The sequence below is a fragment of the Phragmites australis genome, chromosome 22, assembly GCF_958298935.1.
Source record: "Phragmites australis chromosome 22, lpPhrAust1.1, whole genome shotgun sequence".
NCBI classification, from domain to species: domain Eukaryota; kingdom Viridiplantae; phylum Streptophyta; class Magnoliopsida; order Poales; family Poaceae; genus Phragmites; species Phragmites australis.
Genome location: NC_084942.1, coordinates 5,249,568 through 5,271,240, shown reverse-complemented (window position 1 = coordinate 5,271,240; position 21,673 = coordinate 5,249,568). Strand labels below are relative to the sequence as shown.

General features: G+C 40.9%; 1 protein-coding gene across 1 annotated transcript; it reads left to right on the top strand.

Moving 5' to 3' along the window:
* Nucleotides 1-16,348: 16,348 nt before the first annotated feature.
* On the top strand, nt 16,349-20,639 carry LOC133904986 (eukaryotic translation initiation factor 2 subunit gamma-like). The gene is made up of 9 exons (XM_062346662.1): nt 16,349-16,532; nt 16,963-17,076; nt 17,372-17,433; nt 17,907-18,019; nt 18,643-18,745; nt 19,147-19,374; nt 19,451-19,669; nt 19,749-20,009; nt 20,091-20,639. The coding sequence occupies exons 2-9, from the start codon at nt 16,971-16,973 to the stop codon at nt 20,391-20,393; spliced, it is 1,395 nt and encodes a 464-aa protein (XP_062202646.1). The 5' UTR covers nt 16,349-16,532; nt 16,963-16,970; the 3' UTR covers nt 20,394-20,639.
* Nucleotides 20,640-21,673: the final 1,034 nt, after the last annotated feature.

Sequence of the window (21,673 nt, the reverse complement as noted above, 5' to 3'; positions counted from 1 at the left end):
GTCTCATCCGACACCAACCGCCAATCAGTTACAGTGATTGGGACGTACTCCTTGACAAAGAATCCGCAACTGTTGCGGAATTTGGCGCAGGCCTCACGAGGTGTAACAGGCTCTCCTTCAACACCGACCTCTGTTATTGTATAAATGCCGGACAACAACTTGTTTCTGCTACGCTCGCCCCTTCTTCGTTTCAGCGTCGGCCCAGAGGGACCCGAAGTTTCGGGCACAGATGTAGTGGTGGGTTGTGGCGCAGATGATCGACGCGAAGATCTTTGCACCCTCACCCTCTAGAGAGAAAAAAAGGAGAGTTGACATGAACAGAAGATATTCCTCCATTTAAGAAGTATAAAATGCATTGACTCAACAAAATACCTCTTCGGCGGGATCGTACCCGTTGTCACTTTCCCGATGTTGGATCTCCCGATCGCACGGAACAGGGCTCGGGCTGTGATACGAGCCCGAGCTTTTGCTGCTGTCGGAGGAGGACGGCTGGTGAGGGCTTTGGTCCCTATTCGACCTCCTGCTTCCATCCTCTTCTGCAAGCGACCTCTGTGCCGGGGAGGCCTCTATTGTAAGCGTCCTCTGTGCTGGGGAGGCCTCTATTGCAACATCCGACATCCTGCTTGCTTTTGGTTTCTTAGGGGTTACTGTCCTCTTCTGCCCCATGGTACTTAATCGACCGCTGGATTATTGTTGCCTAGAAAAAACTAACAAGAATGCAATGGTACATCAATGAAATCGTGGAATCGTACGGGCATTCTGCTAGTATGAAAAAAAGGGGAATTTATTAGTAGTGTAAAATGCAAAATAGAGTATCATAGAACACAAGAAAAACATAGAAATTAGAGAGCAGAGAATGACAATATTGGATTATTCCACGAGGTTGGTCTCAAGTTAGAACATAAATTAAGCTAGCTCCATGGATTTTTGTAATCACTAGAGTGCTTGTCGCATGACAGCAAATGCTTTGGAATTTAGGGCTATGGAATGTTAGGTTTGAATCTTAAGAGCAAAAAGAAATTCAGGCATGACTCGCTGCATGCCCCTTTGATACATGCATGAAGTTGTATATGGTCGCTCATATGGGTACCACATTACTTGAACTATTTGGTAGGGGTAATAGTTTTAGGTATTGGCTGATATGGTCATCTAATTTGGAGGACATTGATCGTTGGGAGCTACTAGACGATAGGAGTAGAATTTTGTGTAATGTGCCTAAGGAACAAGTAGTATATCCATGCTCGTTTGGATTTAGGGATAAGGAGGGGGCTGGATAGGGAAGGTGGACTGATCCAAAGCCTAAGCTAAGGCCGAGCACATGATCCAAAGCCCCGCTAAGCTAAGGCCGAGCACATGATCCAAAGCCTAGAAAAGCTCAGAAATATTTATTTTGCAATTTATTCGAACAATATTAATTTCTATAAGCTGAGGATGCTTTTTTTATGCCAGAACACAAAGATAATTATATTAATTAAATAATTTTATCAATTGTACCTCAGATGCTTTTGCAGGCAGCATAAAGTTGAATGAAATACATGGCATATGAACGATCAGTCATTGATTTTAAAATAAAAAATGTGCTTCCATTGGACCAATTTACAGCACTGATGTGTTAATACATAAAGATTATGAAAAATTGAATGAGGAGCACAAAAGGAGTACATTAAGGAAGCAATGCTCCGGTCTATAGATGCCAAGATCGCATCAAACCGATTGAAGAGGTCGACAAATTCAAGTTTTGAAGACGTAGTTTTGTACAGGAAAGTTTAATCCTTCTGTCATCTCACTTTTGTGGAAGAGTGATAATCTAGTTTGAAAGCTGTGTTTTCTAGTAATTATATTACAATAAGAGCGCATATTGGTCAACCTTTTAAATAATATTTCAATTGCAATATTTGCTAATCATATGTAGACGGCAAATTAAACCATGCAACCGTAAAAGGTTGCACTGCACCGATTCTTTTTTAAAAAAGAACAAGCAGAAGATCCGTCTATTACATTAATTAAGAAGAAAAGCCCAGACAAACAGAGTTACAACGGCCAAAGGTCAAGAGTAAGAAAAAGCCAATTAAAAGGACAAAAGGTTTGAATTCATGTATATGTAAGTAGTTCCAGATTGTATTTTGCATCAATTCTTGCATATGTGGTTCCAAATTGCAACAGTTAGTTACATAACCTGGCACACCATGATTCAAGTTCGAGTACTCTTCAGCTCGAATATAAGTGTTTATTATCTTGTTAATAAAAAATCAACTAGTTTCTCCTAAACATGGGCACTATTTTTTAGTTATATGTCTTGAAACAATAGAAGAGTAAATATGAAACCCCACATTGTTTCCAGCCTAAGCATTCCAGCTCCTAGCTCTATTAAGCATCTAGTTTTAGTCTAAGAAAAAACATGATGAGTCAGCCAAACCACCCTCAAGATAGGTCACCCAAACAATATGATTTCTCAACTAATACTACAACCAAACCATGTATAGAGGCACAAACTTCTGTTATCAGCAATTATCATGATAAAAATCACCAAAGTTATGTATGTCAAGTGCATGTCAATACCAATTTAAGGCCAACATAAATGCAACATATGGGATAATAGTACTCAGAGCAGCTGATCAATTATATCTTAGGAGAAGCACCATTGTTTTCTTTAGCCTAGTTGAACCATGGGGGTACAAGACTGGAAGTAAAAAACGCACATCGTTACACATCTACATGTAACTATGTTGTATGATATGCTTGACTTCTATAGATCAGTCATCGGCACCAGTGGGGTAAAAGGACCAATGAATCACATACTAGACTATCACATACAACTAAGCATCTGAAAATGGCTCTGATATAATGATAGCAATAACTTCACCACGGCACGATGGCTGGCATCACAAGGAAGAGGGGGGCATCACACGGCCGGCCGGAGAACCGACTACGACGGCTCGGCCGGGAGGGGGATATGGACCTACTCACCTGCGGCGGCGGCTCCTCCTCGGCGCAGTCCAACTCGGCGGCGGCGGCTCCTCCTAGGCGCAGTCCAACTTGGCGGCGGCGGCTACTCCTCGGCGTGGTCCAACTCGGTGGTGGCGGCTCCTCCTTGGCGCGGTCCACCTCGGCGGCGACGGCTCCTCCTCGGCGTCGGAGCGGTCCTCCTCATCGGGGGCGGCAACGGAAAGGGAGAGCGCGGGAGGCAGATGGATGGACAGCCTGACGGCGCGGTCGAAGGTTTGTGAAAGCACTAGGGTTTTCGGGGCCACGCGCGGTTATATAAATAGAAACGATTTTCATAGACGGTTCACATAAGGAACATTTTCACAAGCAGTTCCTTAAGCCAACCGCCTGTGGAAATCCATTTTCACAGGCGGTTCACCTAAGGAACCGCCTGTGGAAATCCATTTCCACAGGCAGTTTCTTACGTTATCCGCCTGTGGAAACCTGTGAAATGATTTTTACTTGTTTGGGAAATACTATTCTATTACATATTAAAGCATCTTAAATATTCTATTGCATATTAAAGCATCTTAAATGCATACAAGTCCTTAATACAAATTAAAGCTTATCCTAATTGTATACAAATTTCAGGGTTCTGTCACATTGGAAAATAATTCGCATAACATGGCACTATTTGTCTTTAACTGTTTTCCCTACACCATCCAGACGCATGTACGGCATCACAGATCTATCGAGGGTTGCTTATACAAGTTTGATCTTTTTTGGATCTCCAAAAGGCAGAACATCGTCGAACTAATTGTATTCTTCCTCATCCTCCACATTCTCGACTCCGATAATTCTTTATTTTCCGGCAACAACTACGTGCTTCTTTTCATTCGTGGGGTCGATTATATAGAAAACTTGTGCGATGTGATCAGCGAGTACCCACGGGTCATCTTTGTGGCCTACAATGCTGAGGTCAACAATTGTGAAGCCGTAGTTGTCCACCGCCACGCCATTTAGGTGTTTGACCCATTTGCACCAAAAAACGGGGATCTGCAGATTCACTCCATAGTCGAGTTCCCAGATTTCTTCTACGAACCCATGGTAGGTGACCTTTTCCCCTATTGTGTCATAGGCTTCTGTTCGAACGCCGCTGTTTTGGGTCGTGCTCTTCTTGTCTTTTGCTTTGGTATAAAACGTGTACCCATTAATGTCATACGCTTTCCATGACGTAACTAAACTTGATGGGCCACAAGCCAACATTTTCATATTTTTTTTTATCTACAGATTCACCATCTGGAAGGTTTTGGTTCTTGAACCATGTGGTGAAGCGACGCTTGTGCTCTTTCAAGATCCAATCATACGAGCGGCCTTGATTTTTTTGTGTAGAGCTCATTTAGGTGTTGCTCGACGTACGGAGCCACTAACTGGATCTACTGCAAGATGGTGAAATGTGCTTCTTCCACTGCTTTGTAATCATGATCGATGAATTTTTTTCTTTCATTTGGTCCCTCTCCCAGACAACCTCTCCTCATGTCGAGATATAGGTACACCAATCAGATTAGAATCTTTTATGTAATCGATGCAACACTCAACGACTTTCTCGGTACTGTAACCCTTAATCATGGAACCCTCTGGGTGAGCACGATTCCGTACATAGCCCTTGAGAATGCCCATGTACCGTTCAAACGCATACATCTGATGTAAGAATACAGGGCCCAACGTAATTATCTCATTCACGATGTGAACCAAGAGGTGTAACATGATATCAAAAAAGGATGGAGGGAAGCACATCTCAAGTTGGCACAAAGTCTCTACCAAGTAACTATGTAGAGCACCCAGTTTTTCAGCATCGATCACCTTCTGAGCAATTGCGTTGAAGAAGTGACACAACCGTGTGATGACCACCTTTATGTATTTTGGCTTGATATCCCTGATTGCAATAGGGAGCATCTGCGTCATCATTACATGACAATCGTGAGACTTCATGCCGATTAGCTTCAAATCTTTCATCGAGACTAGTTTCTTAATGTTGGATGAGTAGCCAGTCGGGACTCTCACCCCACGTAAGCACTTGCATAGTGCTTTTTTCTCCTCAAGTGTCAGAGAGTAGCTAGCCGGCGGAAGATAATGTTTCCCATTTGGTCTGTCTTCAGGGTGTAGCTCTGGCCTAATTTCAAAATGCACCAAGTCCTTACGTGACTTGATTTCATCCTTTGTCTTGTGTGGTATGTCCAGTAAGAGGCCAAGGATGCTATCACACATATTCTTCTCAACGTGCATGACATCGATGCTGTGATGGACGTCCAAGTCCTTCCAGTAGGGCAAATACTTAAAGAAAATTGGCATCTTCTTCCACAGCGTGCTGGTCGGCGTCTCACTTTTCTTCCTCTTTTTACCCTTTGGCGGCTTCCCAAAAACAACCTTGATGCTACTGACCATTTGAAACACTCGTGCCCCGCTGCGAGGTTTCGGGCCAGTATCTTCCTCAACCGTGTTGTCAAAATGTTTCTTCATATTGCGGTATCTGTGAGTTCTGAGTAAGAACCGTCGATGTCGCGTGTACACTACCTTCTGTGAGTACGAAAGGTACACAGACGCGGTTTCATCCAAGCGCACTGCACATCCTTGCTTCCCTTTAACCTGTCCCGATAGGTAACAAAGGGCGGGATAATCATTGATGGTAATGAAAATCATTGCTTTCAGCGTGAAGTACTGTCGTCGGAACTTATCCCATACCCAGACCCCCTCGTTCCACAGTTTCGCCATATCTTCCATCAATGGTTCCAGAAACACATCTATATCGTTGCCTAGTTGTTTGGGTCCTTGGATAAGAATGGACAGTATAAGGTACTTCCGCTTCATGCATAGCCATGGAGGAAGGTTGTAGATGGCTAGGACCACTGGCCATGTGCTATGTGAGGTGCTCATGTCACCGAAAGGATTCATTCCATCGGTACTCAACGCGAACCTTACATTCCTTGGTTCTTCAGCGAACTCTGGATACATGGCATCGAACTTTCTCCATTGCCTAGCATCAGCGGGGTGTCGAAGCTTAGTTCCATCCTTCTTGCGCTTATCAAAATGCCAACGCATCAGTTCAGAGTCCCTAGGGTTCGAGTACAGGCGCTGCAAGCGGGGTATCACTGGTAGGTACCACATCACCATCGCAGGACTTCTTCTCTTCTTCTTCGCGTTGGAAGAAGTGTCTTCTTCGTCACGACCAGCATTACTCTTCTTCTTCTTCGTGTTGGCGGAAGCATCTTCGTCCTCACAATCATCATTCCTCTTGTACCGACTCGCATTGCACACTGGACATCTATCCAAGGCTTCGTACTCTTTACGTTAGAGGATACAGTGGTTCGGACACGCGTGTATTTTTTGCACATCCAATGACAATGGGCAGATAAGCTTCTTCGCCAGATAAGTGATGGTAGGCAAGGAGTTAGGCTTCGGAAGCATGTTTGCCAAGAGACTCAACAGATCCGATAAACTTTTGTTGGACCATCCATTGCTGGCCTTCAACCTTAGAAGTTCAAGCACCGAATGCAACACCGTAAACTCCTTATCACAGCTCTTCGATTCCTCATACAAAAGTTCCTTCGATGCCTTTTTTAACGCCTCGAAATTATCTAAACCTCTCGTGTCCCTTAAAACATGCGGTTCTGCGTAGCGCAGCATTTCCTCCAGATCAAAGTCAGCATCATCATCCAGATCAAAATCGGCATCATCATCCATCATAACATCAGTGTCGCCTTCGACTGCTCCCTCATCATCACCATCTACTTGATCAGTAGCGATGTCCTGGTTTGGTTTGCTTGTACGTTGTTCGCCGTGATTGGACCAACATTTGTAATCCTCAACAAAACCTCTCAAGATCAAGTGTGATTTGATTAAACTTGATTTGTCCCACAATTTCTGGTTCTTGCAGTCAGAACATGGACAATATATTTCCTTTGTCTTCTTAGTTAAAGCGTCCTTCTCTGCGGCTTCAATAAAAACAGAGAGTCCTTTGATCTATATTTCTCCATGTCTTGGCGCATCATACATCCATACTCTGTCCATTTTTAACTTCAACCACAAAATTAGATACATTAATTAATTAATTAATTAATTTGAAAATCAGAATTAAAAAGATTTTTTTAAAAGGAAAATATGGGCTTGTTATGATTATAATATGTCTACGCAATTGAATCTACATTAACGTAAATTTATGACTCAAAATAATGTGAATTCATTACTCTCTCTCTCTCCCCCTCTCCCTCTCCCTCTCCCTAGATCTAGATCTAGATCTAGAGAAAAAATCCCTATTCATGATGAAACCTCTTAAGGCTAAAAAATATCACATTCTAGCTACATTTTGAAAATATAATACTAGAATCATGTGAATCTACACAATTAAATCAATATTGTAACAAATTTGAGCTAATTTGATGATCTAAATGGTAAGAACCATAAGCCTAGATCACATTGAAACTCTAATTTAGCCTTAAATCTAAATCTAAACTTCAAAAAAGTGCAAGCTAGGGATGAGATATACATACCTTATTTGGATCCTCCAAGGAAATAAAAAACAAAACATTCCCCACCTATTTTCCAAATCGGCTGCCACAATAAATGCTTACTGTTTCGAACAGTAAGTCTGTCTGAATGGAGCTGGCCGAGAAGAAGGAGTATTTATGGACTATTTGCACAGGCGATCGACATAAGAAACCGACTATAGAAACTAATTTACACAGGCGGTTCTTAATGTGCACCGCGTGTGCAAATGACATCCATTTACACAGGCGGTCCACATAAGGAATCGCCTGTGTAAATGGAGCATTTCCACAAGCGGTTCCTTATGTCGACCGCCTGTGCAAATGGATCTATTTCCATAGGCGGTCCACATAAGGAACTTTTCACAAGCGGTCCTCAATCGCACGGGGCCGCAGCCTCTTTCTCAGGCGGTTCGTAGGAAGAACCGCCTGTAGAAATCAAATCTAGGTGTCTCGAAAAATAGGTTTTGTAGTAGTGGCTATACAGATAACACGAATTGTCCTTGTGTATTCATAAGAAGGTCCCAGAATAGATTCTGCATAATATCTGTATATGTAGATGATCTAAATATCATCAGTATAGAAGAATAAATTAAGGAAGTAAGCTCGTACTTGAAGTCTGAATTTGAAATGAAAGATTTGGGTAAAACTAAGTTTTGCTTAGACCTGCAGTTAGAGCATGTGGCAGATAAAATTTTTGTACATCAGTCAAACTACACTCAAAAGGTGTTAGAGTATTTTGGTTTTAAAAAATTATTTACCTCAAAAACCCACGTGGTCAGAAGGGCATTGCAAGCAGATTAAGATCCCTATAGACCTATAGAATAGAGGAGGAAGTGTTGGGACTGGAATTCCCATACTTAAGTGCAGTATGTGAACTAATTTATCTGGCTAGTTGCACTAGGTTAGACATAGCGTTTATAGTAAACCTACTTATATGATACAGTGCAGAACCCACTAAAAGGCATTGGAAGGGCGTGAATGATATTTTGCGTTACTTGCACTACGTGAAAAAAAGTCATTAGTGACGGATGATAACCGGCATTAGTAATAGGCTATGTATCCGTCACTCTTATCGTATCATTAATGATAGGTCATTAGTGACGAGTGATGACCTGTCAGTATTGAGGTCATTAGTTACGGGCTATAACCATGACCCGTCACTAATGTTTAGTCATTAGTGATGGGTCATAACCGTGACCTATCACTATTGACTGAATATTAATGACGGGTTATAATCTTGATCCATCACTAATGACTGATAATATTTTTCGTATTTTTTGGATAAAAAAAGTCAAAAAAATATTTTTTTTCACACGAGCCATCCTAACGCAGGCCCATCCTATATACCTCATGAGCCACACTTTTTTCACATTATTTTCAAATTTGCGTTCCATGGGAATCGAACTCGCGACCTCCTCGCGTGTGCAGCCACCTTATCACCTCTGCTATCACGTAGTTGTGATAGAAACTAGATATTTTTTTCCTTTTAACCTTCTTTGCCTAAGGTCATTAGTAACGCATTATAACCATCACCGTCACTAATGACTAATTTTGCCAAATTTCGTCGCGGGTTCTAATTTGATAGGTGACCCAGAGTGTATTTGGTAAAACAAACATAACTTTTGCATACAGATTCCGATTTCGATATTTGTTGACTCTACGAATATCTAAGAAAAAGTTGCATCCGTTCCTCCCTCACTTTGTCAGGTTCAGCGAATTTTTCGAGGCAAAAAAATGGCTTGGAAGATTGAGTTCTCGCCCTCGGAAGTTTCTGCACCATTTTCGAAACGCATGTTTGTGTCCATAGCCGCCACACCTTACATTAAAATAGACTAGAAATGTACAATATTTAATATTCTAGTATTGCTGAGGTGAGAAAAAAGAGGTGAGAAAAAAAATAAGAGAAAAAAATAAAAATAAAAAATATTGCGAATACCGTCATTAGTGACTGGAGTTGGTCATTAGTGACGGATTATAAATTGATCTATCACTAATTATTGACATAGGATGGCATGTCACTCATGAGTGGATCATTAGTTATGGGTCAAGTTGTGACCCGTCACTAATAACTGGTCTAGGACAACCCATCACTGATGACCTAGTTATTAGTGATAGGTCACAACTTGACCCACCACTAATGACTGGCCTAGGATGACTCATCATTGATAGCTTTATCATTAGTGATGGGTCACAACTTAACCCACCACTAATGACTGGCCTAGGATGATCTGTCACTGATGACCTAGTCATTAGTGACAGGTCACAACTTAACCCGTCACTATTATCATCACCCATCATTAATAGCCACTCATTAGTGATGGGTCTATATCTGGTCCCGATCAGAAAGTACATTAGTGACACGTCCTTATTGGACCCGTCACTAATACGACATTAGTGACGCGTGTTGAGCAGTCGTCACTAATATGGTGTCTTCTTTGCTGGTTTCTTACATAGTGCTGCAATATAACAAAGATCTCGGTTTGTTCTAAAAAAGAATCATAACTTAAGTCTGCTTAGATACGCAGATGTTGGATCTCTGTCAGACCTACATATTGTGAAATTATAGACTAGCTATATTTTCCTATGTGGTAGAACTGTAATATCCTAAAAATTATCAAAGTAAAGTCTTGTATCTACTTCGACGAACTACTCAAAAATAATAGTTTTATATGAAGCCGCACAGGAATGCACATGGCTTAGAAAAGTGATCAATTATATCTAGCAGCCATGTGATTTAAACACTACTAATACCCCCATAAAGATAATGGTGCATGTGTTGCACAAGTGCCATCAAGATATGTGAAAAGCAACTTAACGAAGAATATCAACCTCAAGTTCTTTTATGCTCATAAATTACATAAAATAAATAAAATAAAGGTAATGCGTACCAAATTATTTGAAAAATCCTGTAGATTTATTCACTAAGTCTCTCCCTGTATCTATTTCAAAAAATATTCATGACATTAGAATGATGAGGCTTAGAGAGTTCCACATTGCAGGGCAGAATTTTCACATAATACCGATACAAGAAATTAAATCGTAGTTAAGAAGATTAAGTGCCTAAAGTTAATCGTCAAGATTATATGACACATTTTAGATGGATTGTATTCTTTTTCCCTTAGATGAGTTTTTTTAAAGTTTCTCATAATAAGGTTTTTAATTAGGTAATTCATGTAATCATGTCGCGGGCTATGTATTCTTTCTTCCAATTTTACCTACTAGATTTTTGGGGAGTTTTGACGAGACATATGCATTTCATGAGAAGTGCCCAATAAGAAGTGTTAAGAAATCTAGAGTTTTATAACTGAACGTGGGTTCGTCTCGATCTTTTGAAAGCTTATGTTATATCTCTGAGATGTTTTTGGTACTATATATATACAGAGCAGAATCTCTCGTTAGAGTATACAGATGAAATAAAAAGAAATTTTTTTTCTACATTGTATCTCATTTATATAATTATTTTTTTAAGATCTTTAGACTACGTCAATAGCAATGGTCCCTCGACATAAATGACTTGCTAAATGCTGATGCAATGGAAGGGTCATGATCTTGTACTACTGGTTGGGTCAACAGCAACGACAGGCCTCGCAGTACAAGGTCGCATAAATGCTATCCTATCAGTGAGGCTCTGCTTATTTGGAGTTCAAATTTAACTCAGCGTTTTAGGGGTGTCAAAACCTGATATTTTTAGCCTCCCAATTAGATTAGATCTAATTTAATTTGTACTAACAAAAAATTGAGTGTTATTGGGTCTCCAACCTCTATTTTTTTATTTACACCAACGCTACTTTAAAGTTACACCAAAAACTTAACTTCAATATAAACTACCTAAATGTAATTCTAGTATAAACTGACTGTAACTGAGGTGTAAACAAAAATTCAGGTGTTGGAGGGTCCAAAAACGCATGAATTCTCTTTACCTTGAATATTCACCATCCTTGATCATAAATCTCAAAACAAATCCGAGCACATGTGCCCACCCAATTTCAAGTCCTAAACTCAGCACGTGTGCTCATATATTCTTATGAGTAAATTTTGAGAGGAAAAGTACATGCACATATAGGTGTCTTTAATGGTTAAAGCGTGTGCATGTGCTATATGAGGTTGTGCCTCCAATCTTATTTAGACATATGCTAAGACGCACCTACATGAGTATGTGTTGGTATGAGTGTGGTGTGAGTACGTGTGTGTCTGACTTGTACTTAAAAAAATCTACGCGCGACCACAGCATGAGATGCCAGCAAGACTAACCCCAGCACGCTGAACAGTGGATCATTATTTACGGCCCATTTTTGGTTTGTAAGAATTGATGTTAGGGTTTTTTTTCCTTTTGTTTAAAACATATGAATGACCCCAATTCCATAATAGTCTTTATCTAACCTCAAGTTCTTTCTGTCTCGCTCTCTCCTCCGGCATCATGTTTTGTCACATGGGATTCTATAGCTTTCGTTCTTGTGTTTTTTTCTCCCAAATCACGTGTCTTCTAATTCCTATATTTAAAGATATGCTCATGAACTATTTTAAACATATGCTATAGCACTGTGTGATATTTTTCATCGAGATGTTAAAGTGATGTGAATGAATTGAGAAATTAGGTCACTCAATGTTAGCATTTCTTTTTACTAGCTAATGCTGATAAGTTATAACTTCTTCAATTCTTTAGCAACTTCTTACAAATTCACTACTAACTACTGATCCTCAAAGCAGAACTGTCTTAGGCCTTGTTTGTTTTGGCTTTTGATTTTGGATTCTGCTATCAGGATCAAAAGCTGAAACAAATAACCTGATTCTCAAATCTAATTCTTAGAATAAAAAACTACATTTCCTACTATAATCCTAGAAAAAAAATTATCCCTCTGATTGCATATATAGGTTGTTTTATAGTTCGCATAAGGATTAAGGAGGTAAATGAAATTTCCATGCTACCCTCAATTATTCTCATATAAAATATGCAATTAATGTTGTATAATTTCTCTCACTCTATCTCTTCGATGAAGAAGTTAAAGAAGGGCAAAGTTAGAATAAGTGAAACAAAGTTATCTTGGGATCCTAGAATGGCTTACAATTGGAGATTAATAGAGGAGGCTAAAATGACCCATATTTACAATGAGAGGGAGTACCTGACCAACAATTGCCCTTTTGGTGCAACGGTAGTATGAGAGTTTCAGCACCGAACCAAAACTTTTAGGTAAGTGGTTGCAATCTCCTAGTTGTCCCTTCTAGACTCAGTAATGCACCAGTCTAAGAGTGATCAGCTGAAGGTTCATGCCTTAAGGTTGTGACTGTCTCATGAGCAAGTCTACCCACACTCATGTTTTGGAATTAGCGGTGTTGGTAGATATAGTGAAGTGTCAATGTTTTCTTAATCCTGAACTGTAAACGTTTCAAGCTTATCCTTCTTCCAAAGGATGTTGAGAGGTTGAAATTGTTGCCATGGCCTATAGAACCTAAAAGCTTTTAAAGACTAGTAGCGCTCCGGGTTTGCGTGGTCCCTGAAATGTTACAATTTTTGTGTCCTACAAAGAGTCTCCCCTATAGAAATTTACTTGTCAGAAGGGGAAATAGACATTTATTTACAGGGAAAAGTCTACATAACCCCCTGAATTATCGACTGGTGAATACTTAAAACCCCAAACTATAAACCAGGTATTGTGGACCTTAAACTTTGTAAAACCGTTTACTTAACCATCTAACCTGGTTTCATAGGTGGTTTTCACCTCGCTAGAGTCCATGCTGGCGCTGGTTTAGCCACACTAACGGGGATGGCTACTGGGACCGCATGTTAGTGCTCCACCCCCTCCTCTCCTGGGTTGCTCCGCCCCCCTCGCACTCTCGTCCAATGCTCTCTCTCTCTCTCTCTCTCTCTCTCTCTCTCTCTCTCTCTCTCTCTCTCTCTCTCTCTCTCTCTCTCTCTCTCTCTCTCTCTCAGGTGAAGCAGACGACATGTGGATGATCGCGAGGAAGTCCCGTTGATCAGATTGGTGCAGGAGGTCGTGGTGAGTCTTTGCTAGAAACTATGAATCTAGGGTAAAGATTTGGTTTTTTGGGTACTGAAAGGGAGAGCTAGTAGCCATGGTGTGGTCTAGGTCGCAATCGACGACATTAGATGCACACAGAGGGCATTCGATGCGGGGATTGGGCTCGCTGCTGCCATACACTAACCACAAGCTGCAGAAGAAATTCTAGAAGTGTGCAAAGTCTTCATGCAGAGAGATTTTCAATTACAATAGAGCTAGGCTGGCCCAAGACACTCCTTAAGGAGCCAATGACATGATGAACACTGCACCTGAGCACTGGTGTAAGGCATACTTCAAGTTAGGGTTAGACTGTGATTCTGTTGATAACAATATGTGTGAGAGTTTTAACAACTCTATCATGGACTCTAGGTTCCTTCCAGTTATTTTCATGCATGAATCTATCATATGCAAGGTCATGGTTAGAATTCAAGAAAATAGAAGCAAGACACACAAGTGGCTAGGGACAATTTGCCCCAACATATTCAAGAAGATGAAACTGAACATGGAGAGATCTACCAAGTGCAGTGTGCTATGGAATGGTCAAGATGGCTTTGAGGTGAAGGAGGAGAGGAGGTACATTGTGAATTTGGTGCAGAAGACATGCAGCTACAGGTATTAGCAACTCTCAGGTCTTCCCTGTTACGATGCTATCAGTGCAATCTATATGGCCTTAATGAAACTAGATGACTACATATCACCAAGTTATGCAATCACACAATACATGAAGACATATAGCCATTGCTTGCAGCCAGTTGAAGGTGATGAGAGATGACTTGTTTCTGATATGCCAAGGCCACTCCCACTTGCTTATGTCAGGATGCTTGGGATACCTAAGACACTGAGAAGAAGGGAGCCAACTGAAGCACCTAAAGGAACTAAGATAAGTAAAGTTGGAGTTAAGATGAGGCGCTCAATGTGCTAGAAAACAACTCACAATGTCAGAACATGCCCTATGAACAAGGAAGGAGGAAAATAAAAAGAATGCATACATCAAAAGAGATGATGCTAGGAAGAGGAAGCAAAGTGAGCTCTCAACATCTACTATTGCCACATTAAACATAGTTGTAAGTTACACCATCTTTAGTGTTTGCTGCTTCTTTCTGATCATTGACTAACAAAAATATCATTTCTTCCTTCTCTTATAGCCTGAGGCTGGGACATAGCAAAGTGCGAACACACAGGTTTAGCAGCCCAGGAAGAGGACTTCAAGGCGCAACATAAACAGGCTAGCCCACCTGCTGTTTGGTTCAAACACCTAAAGCCATGAAGACATGTAAATGTTTTATTTTGTTACAAGGCCTTATGTAAATGATGTTTCATTTTGGTGTACATAGTCCTACAGCTTTTGTATGAATGTTGGCTTTTGTTCTCAGGGATGTATGAATGTTGGCTATGAATGTATGGTTGCTACTACTACCTAAGTGTTGGCTTGTTCATCTGTTCCGTCATTTAGTGCAAAGTATATGCTTGTTCATCTGTTCTATCATTTAGGACAAAATATAGGAACTCGGATATCATTTTCATTCAGTGCTCCATTGCTCATATTACATTGAAGGTAGCCACCTACATCTCAAATCACAGCACATCACATTGCCTCTCTCACTTTGCTCCTAGCATCTGCGCAAAGAAGGTGCCAACAACAATCAGTACAACAAGATATGACACACACCTACATCTATTACCCTGACTGAACTTGGCAACCATGGCTTCAAATGCCTCATCCTTCTCATCCATCTTCTTCTTGTGCTTTGCCTTCAGAACAACAACTTGTTCCTCATTCTCCCTCTGCATCAACTCAAGCATCAGCTTCAGCTCTGCTTTCTCCCTTCTCAGGCTCCAAACAGAATCACAAAGGTCCACCAGGAGGCTCTTCATAAATGGGGTGTTCTCAGCATCTTTCCATCGAAAGAAACCGCAATCCCATCTCGTCTACAACAAATGACAAATCAAGAGAACATCAACCAATCAACAATGGAAAACCAACCAACCAAAACAACCAAAAAATGAAGCTTCATACCCGAGAAGCTGAACACTAGTAGTACCTCCAGCCTGGATTATCATCACTTCAAGAGATCCACCGAAGAGCCTTTCGGTTACATAGGCACATCAAAGCGGGCTCATAATCCAGTGATACTTCTCTGTATGGTAGCGGCAGGGCCAATCCCTGCATCGAGTGCCCTCTGCGTGCATTTGACACCGATGATTGTGACCTAGACCACGCCATGGCTGCTAGCTCTCCCTCTCAGTACTTAAAAAACCAAATCTTTACCCTATACGTACGCATCCAAATGAAATGGACGAAAAAAACCAAATCTTTACCTAGATTCATAGTTTCTAGTGGAGACTGACCTTGACCTCATGCACCAATTTGATCAGCCCAGACTTCCTCATGATCATCCGCGTGCCGTCCGCTTCGTCGGAGAGAGAGAGAGAGAGAGAGAGAGAGAGAGAGAGAGAGAGAGAGAGAGAGAGCACGGGAGGAGAGTGCGAGGGGGGGGGGGGGGGCGAAGCAGCACAGGAGAGGAGGGGGTGGAGCACTAACATTAGGTCCCAGTGGCCTTCCCCGCTAGCGTGGCAAAACCAGCTCCAATGTGGACGCTAACGAGGCGAAAACCACATACGAAACCAGGTTAGACGTTAAATAAACGATTTTGCAATTAAGGTTCACAATACCTGATTTTATAGTTTGGGGTTTTAAATCTATACTAATCGATAATTCAGCAGTTATGTAGATTTTTTCCTTTCTTTCCATGATTGAAAAAAGAGTATATTGGTAATTATGTTGGGCCTCCGGCCTTACCACGTCGGGCTCGGATCGGCCCAAAATCTGGCCCAGACCCGCGCTAGGGCTGACTCAGAGCCTCCCTCGATCACCCACCGCACCTCAGCTTCTCACCTGGTTCGGCCGCTCCGTAGCCGCCGCGAACCTCCTCCTTCCTCCTCCTCCGAAGAACGGCAGTCGCCACGTTAGGCACCAGTCGCACTCCCCCCGCCGACGCGTCGATTGGATTCATCCTAGTTTAGGGAGGGTTGTTTTCTTTCGTTGGTAAGGAACCCTAACTTGCTTGCATGCAATTTTCTCTCTCTCTTTTTGAGACCATGGATGCATTTTGTTCTGGGAGATAGATCTGTTACCTGCTTTGTGAGCTATCAAATCCAAATTTATCAGAAAGGAAAAGAGATTGGGCCTTCAACTGAGCACCCATGTCCAACGCTAAGTCCGCCCCTGGCTGAGTAGGAGTTAGGGCTTAGGAGGGTCTGTGTATTTGTATTATGGATTTTGTGGTAATTGACGGTCCTGCCTGCACATGTGTTCTCGGTGGGCGATGCAATAGAGAAAGAACGCTGAACATGCTGGTTTAATTAGCCGGTTTCATGCGTGGACACAGTGTGTTTTCTGTTTTTCCTGCAGTTGATATTGGATTAGTAAGCACTGGACAAGACACTAGGTTAACTTTCCGAGTCCCATTTTGCAGTTTCCAAGATGGCCCGCCGAGGATTGATGGAACAGGACTTAAGCAAGCTTGATGTGACAAAGCTCCACCCACTGTCACCTGAAGTTATCTCACGCCAAGCCACAATCAATATTGGTATGTATGCAATCCCTTTAGCTATTGCTGTTTGTACTTGGCCCACATCATTCTTTTTTTGGCAAGATATTGTGAATGAGGAAAAAAAAAATCTTTTTATGATGCTGTGATTTGTGCCTAATTGAGATCCACATGATGCATTCTGTATTGTATAACTAGGAGAGCCTTTGGTTTGTGAACAGTCAGTTACTTCTGTTTTTTTGTCCTCTATGAATTCAGCATGACCAAGGTATATTCAAATTTCGTGTGAATCAAAACCTCCCGCAGGGCATAATATTCTATATTAATATCTCAGGTACCATTGGTCATGTGGCTCATGGAAAGTCTACTGTTGTGAAAGCTATATCTGGAGTTCAGGTATTGTTCACTTATTCAAGTATCACATTCTTCTCAAACACTGAATCTGAATTATGTGTATGGCTGTCAATTATGTATCACATTTATCAGTAATATCTTGTGCATTCTCCATGTTACTCAAACATGTGATTTTTAGATGTGCACCTTTTAGAGTTTTGATATATGATACATGAGTAGTAATTGCATTGGAAAGTTTTGACATTCATACTAGGGATACAATGTAGATTTTGGTTCAATATGACTCAGAGAAGTTGTATAATCTATTTGTTATTGCTATGATATAAAAATATTTTCTTCCATTCCTTAGCAAATGCACTTTTGTGGTCCATGCTTCTTTCCCAGCATTTGTTACCATGACTTAGATTGGTTTGCAACTGCTGTTTGTTGAGGTCGTCAATCTTTTTCACCATTTTTGTCCTTGATATGTTATATGTTTTCTACAAATATTCTGATTGCTTTATTTTGATATGTAGACTGTTCGGTTCAAGAATGAGCTGGAGCGTAACATCACTATAAAGCTGGGTTATGCTAACGCAAAAATCTATAAGTGTGAGGACGACAGATGTCCGCGACCAATGTGCTACAAGTATGTTTATCATACACGAAATGTCACAGTTCTCTCTTAACATGATGAGCTTCTATTTCTGTCTCCTATGAAATGCAGAGAAGAACTCAGCACAGCTTTTCTAAACTCTTAACATCACCGAACCTTGCTGCTCATATAAGAGAGTGGATTTTGTGTCCAGAGGTTCCGGCATCCCCATGAGCGAATTCAGCATGTTGCGATGTTTCAAATCTTCTCCAAAAAATTATGTATGCAGTACACATGAATTTAAGGAAATCTGTAAAAATTCAGCGTCTGATTGTTCATCATGTACTAACAGTGCCACTTGTGTTGTTTGAATCTTGATATCAAATATGAATTTAAAATTGAATTTTTGCAGGTTTACTTAACTTTATGTATACTACATACATGATTTTTTATGAAATCTTTTAAAACACGGTAACATGTGGGATTATCATATTTTTCTAGTGGTGACGCCGGAACCCCTGGTCCCCGATGAAATTTCCCTTCATATAATTTATTTACTAGTTATGTGGTAAAGACCGTGCTTGAATTCTTGAATGATTGATTCTCCCGACAAAAATTAATGCCATGTTGTAAAGCCCTTATACACTAGGTGTTGACTTTCCTTCTGTTATGTAAAGGGCCTATGGAAGTGGAAAAGAAGATGGCCCTCCCTGTGACGTGCCTGGGTTTGAAAACACTAGAATGAAGCTCCTGAGACATGTTTCTTTTGTTGATTGCCCGGTATGATAAAACCTTACCATTTTTCTTTATGATTTTTCTGTTATACATGAATTTTTAAGGGTATAAGACTAACTTTATTGTCCTACCTTAAAGTTTATTAACATTTCTGCATGCAAGTGAGCAAGTGATAGCTTTGGATGAGTCTGCTGCAAATAGTTCTATTTAGTTTTGCTTTCCCCTTTGGAGTCATTTGTGATCATAAGCTGCATTAAGCTGTTTATAAATAATGATGTTTCAACTAAAAGGCACATGATCAAATACTGGTAGGTATTGATAGAAGTCTTGGGAACTGAGATCATCTCAAGTTATTCTCTGATTTGTCATTAGATATTAATTTTATTAGTTGAAAATTATAATAGGAAAGGATAATATGTTTCAACAATACCGATCTCCTTGAACAGGGTCACGACATTCTCATGGCCACAATGCTTAATGGAGCTGCTATCATGGATGGAGCATTGCTTTTGATAGCAGCGAATGAAAGTTGCCCACAGCCCCAGACATCTGAGCATCTTGCTGCTGTTGAAATCATGCGTCTCCAACATATCATCATTCTGCAGAACAAGATTGATCTTATCCAGGAAAGTGCCGCGATGAACCAGCACGAAGCAATCCAAAAATTCATCCAGGTCAATACTGTTCACAATCTCTCATTTTAGTACATGTCTTCTCTTTCATGATTTGATCCCTCTTTTTTCTGAGCAGGGCACAATAGCTGAAGGTGCTCCTGTGGTGCCTATATCTGCCCAGCTGAAGTATAACATTGATGTGATCTGTGAATACATTGTGAAGAAAATTCCCATCCCTGAAAGGAACTTCACCTCACCTCCCAATATGATTGTTATTCGCTCCTTTGATGTTAACAAGCCTGGTTCAGAGGTTGATGAAATTAGGGGTGGCGTCGCAGGTGGTAGCATCCTCAGAGTATGTAGCTCAATCATGGTATTACTGTTCTGTTTTCTTTTACGGTTGATATGAACAGAACATCAATGCTTCTTTACAGGGAGTTCTGAGGGTGAACCAGAAGATTGAAGTTCGCCCTGGCATTGTCATGAAGGATGAGAATGGGAACATCAAATGCACCCCAATCTACTCAAGGATTGTCTCGCTCTATGCTGAGCAGAATGAACTCCAATTTGCTGTGCCAGGAGGGCTTATTGGTGTTGGAACAACCATGGATCCAACTTTAACGCGTGCTGATAGGCTGGTTGGCCAGGTTCTTGGCGAAGTTGGCTCACTACCTGATGTATATGTGGAGCTTGAGGTTTGTACAATATTTGTTTGTTCAGCATAGATGGATAGAAACAGCTGTTACTTACATACATCCTTGTACCTTGTGCTGCAGATCAATTTCTTCCTCCTCCGGAGGCTGTTGGGTGTGAGGACGAAAGGTACAGAGAAGGCAGGGAAGGTGTCCAAGCTCACGAAGGGTGAGATCCTGATGCTTAACATAGGATCTATGTCCACAGGCGCCCGCGTGGTCGCTGTTAAGAACGATCTTGCCAAGCTACAGCTTACTGCACCTGTCTGCACAAGCAAAGGAGAGAAGGTTGCCCTGAGCCGTCGTGTTGAGAAGCATTGGCGCCTCATCGGATGGGGCCAGATCCAGGCCGGAACCACACTCGAAGTACCACCCTGCCCACTCTGAAGCATCATACTCTAGACAGAGCTGAAGTTGTGAGGCTGAGGGGAAAACATGAGTTTGGTAGTCCTGTCTTCCCGTGTTATCACCGATTCTTATGTCTATGCCACTAGTTTGATTTCGCTTTGTCGAAGTTTTGGAGGCCGCTTTTCATTAAATGTTACGAGTCTTGAGAACATTAGGTTGGAAACCAGCTACTTGTGGATCAGTATTGCCTTGCCGATTATAATGTGCCGATTAGGTTGGAAACCAGCTACTGCGTTTTTGGTCCAGTTATAATGTGCCTTTACAAGTTTACAATGGTAGATTATACAGAATCAGATGCACCACAATTCGAAATATAAACTACTTTGGCGCCCTACAACCCTAAATACAAATCACTTCGGCACACCACGATTCTGAATATAAACCACAGGTTCAATTTCCTTTCACTTTCTAAGAGGAATTAACAATAATTATTTTAATCAGAATGAAACTTTACATTATCTATGCACCACCTGGCCACTAGTAATATGAGAGAGAGAGGGGGGAATCTTTTTATAAATAATACTATTTTAATATAAAATTGCAAAAATAGCATCCGTTTTCATAAAATTGTTAAAATAGTATCCTATCAGTAGAGATCCAATCGGCAGCTCATCTGCCGACAGGTGCCTATTGACATTTGGCCTGTCGACATGTGGTGGCCCACCTCTTTTACTGCTAGTGGCAATGGGACAGGGTGCATGTTGGCATCTGGTGTAAGGATAGTGTCGACATACATCTTTATAGCGCCCTTCAGAGCGCAGAGAGAGTCGTTGCATTCTGCGTGCATGATAGAAGAGAGGAGGAGGATGCAGAAGAACAAAGTAATTTTTTGTTTTTGTTTTTCCTATTCATAGAATAGTTTAGAAATTTGTGCATGATTTACGAATTGTAGTGTGATTTCAGAATAATGTTGGACTGGTAGGAATAATTTTAGCAATAATAGTAGAAATAAATCTAAGAATTTTAGTGTGATGTAGGAATAATTATAGTATAATTTAGGAACAAATTTAGCATGATTTAGGAATAATTTTATAAATTTCAACGAATTAATAGATAATAATATGATTTTCGATCAGGGATATCGTGAGACGTGTTTTAGTGTGTATTATGGGAAATGATATGTTCAACAACGTAACAGTGGGGTAGATTTAAGCAATTTCTCGGGTGTGGATGTTGGTCTCAATAATCCTAGTGAACTGTGGTGCAATCAAGTGGTAGGAAAGGTGGGGATGAGAAAGGATCTAACAGCGACGGTTCAA

Coding starts and splice junctions, on each gene's coding strand:
- LOC133904986 (XM_062346662.1), top strand. CDS start 16,971: ATGGCCCGCCGAGGATTGATGGAACAGGACTTAAGCAAGCTTGATGTG. Junction 18,746..19,146: donor TTTCTTTTGTTGATTGCCCG/GTATGATAAAAC, acceptor CTCCTTGAACAG/GGTCACGACATTCTCATGGC. Junction 19,375..19,450: donor CAATCCAAAAATTCATCCAG/GTCAATACTGTT, acceptor TTTTCTGAGCAG/GGCACAATAGCTGAAGGTGC.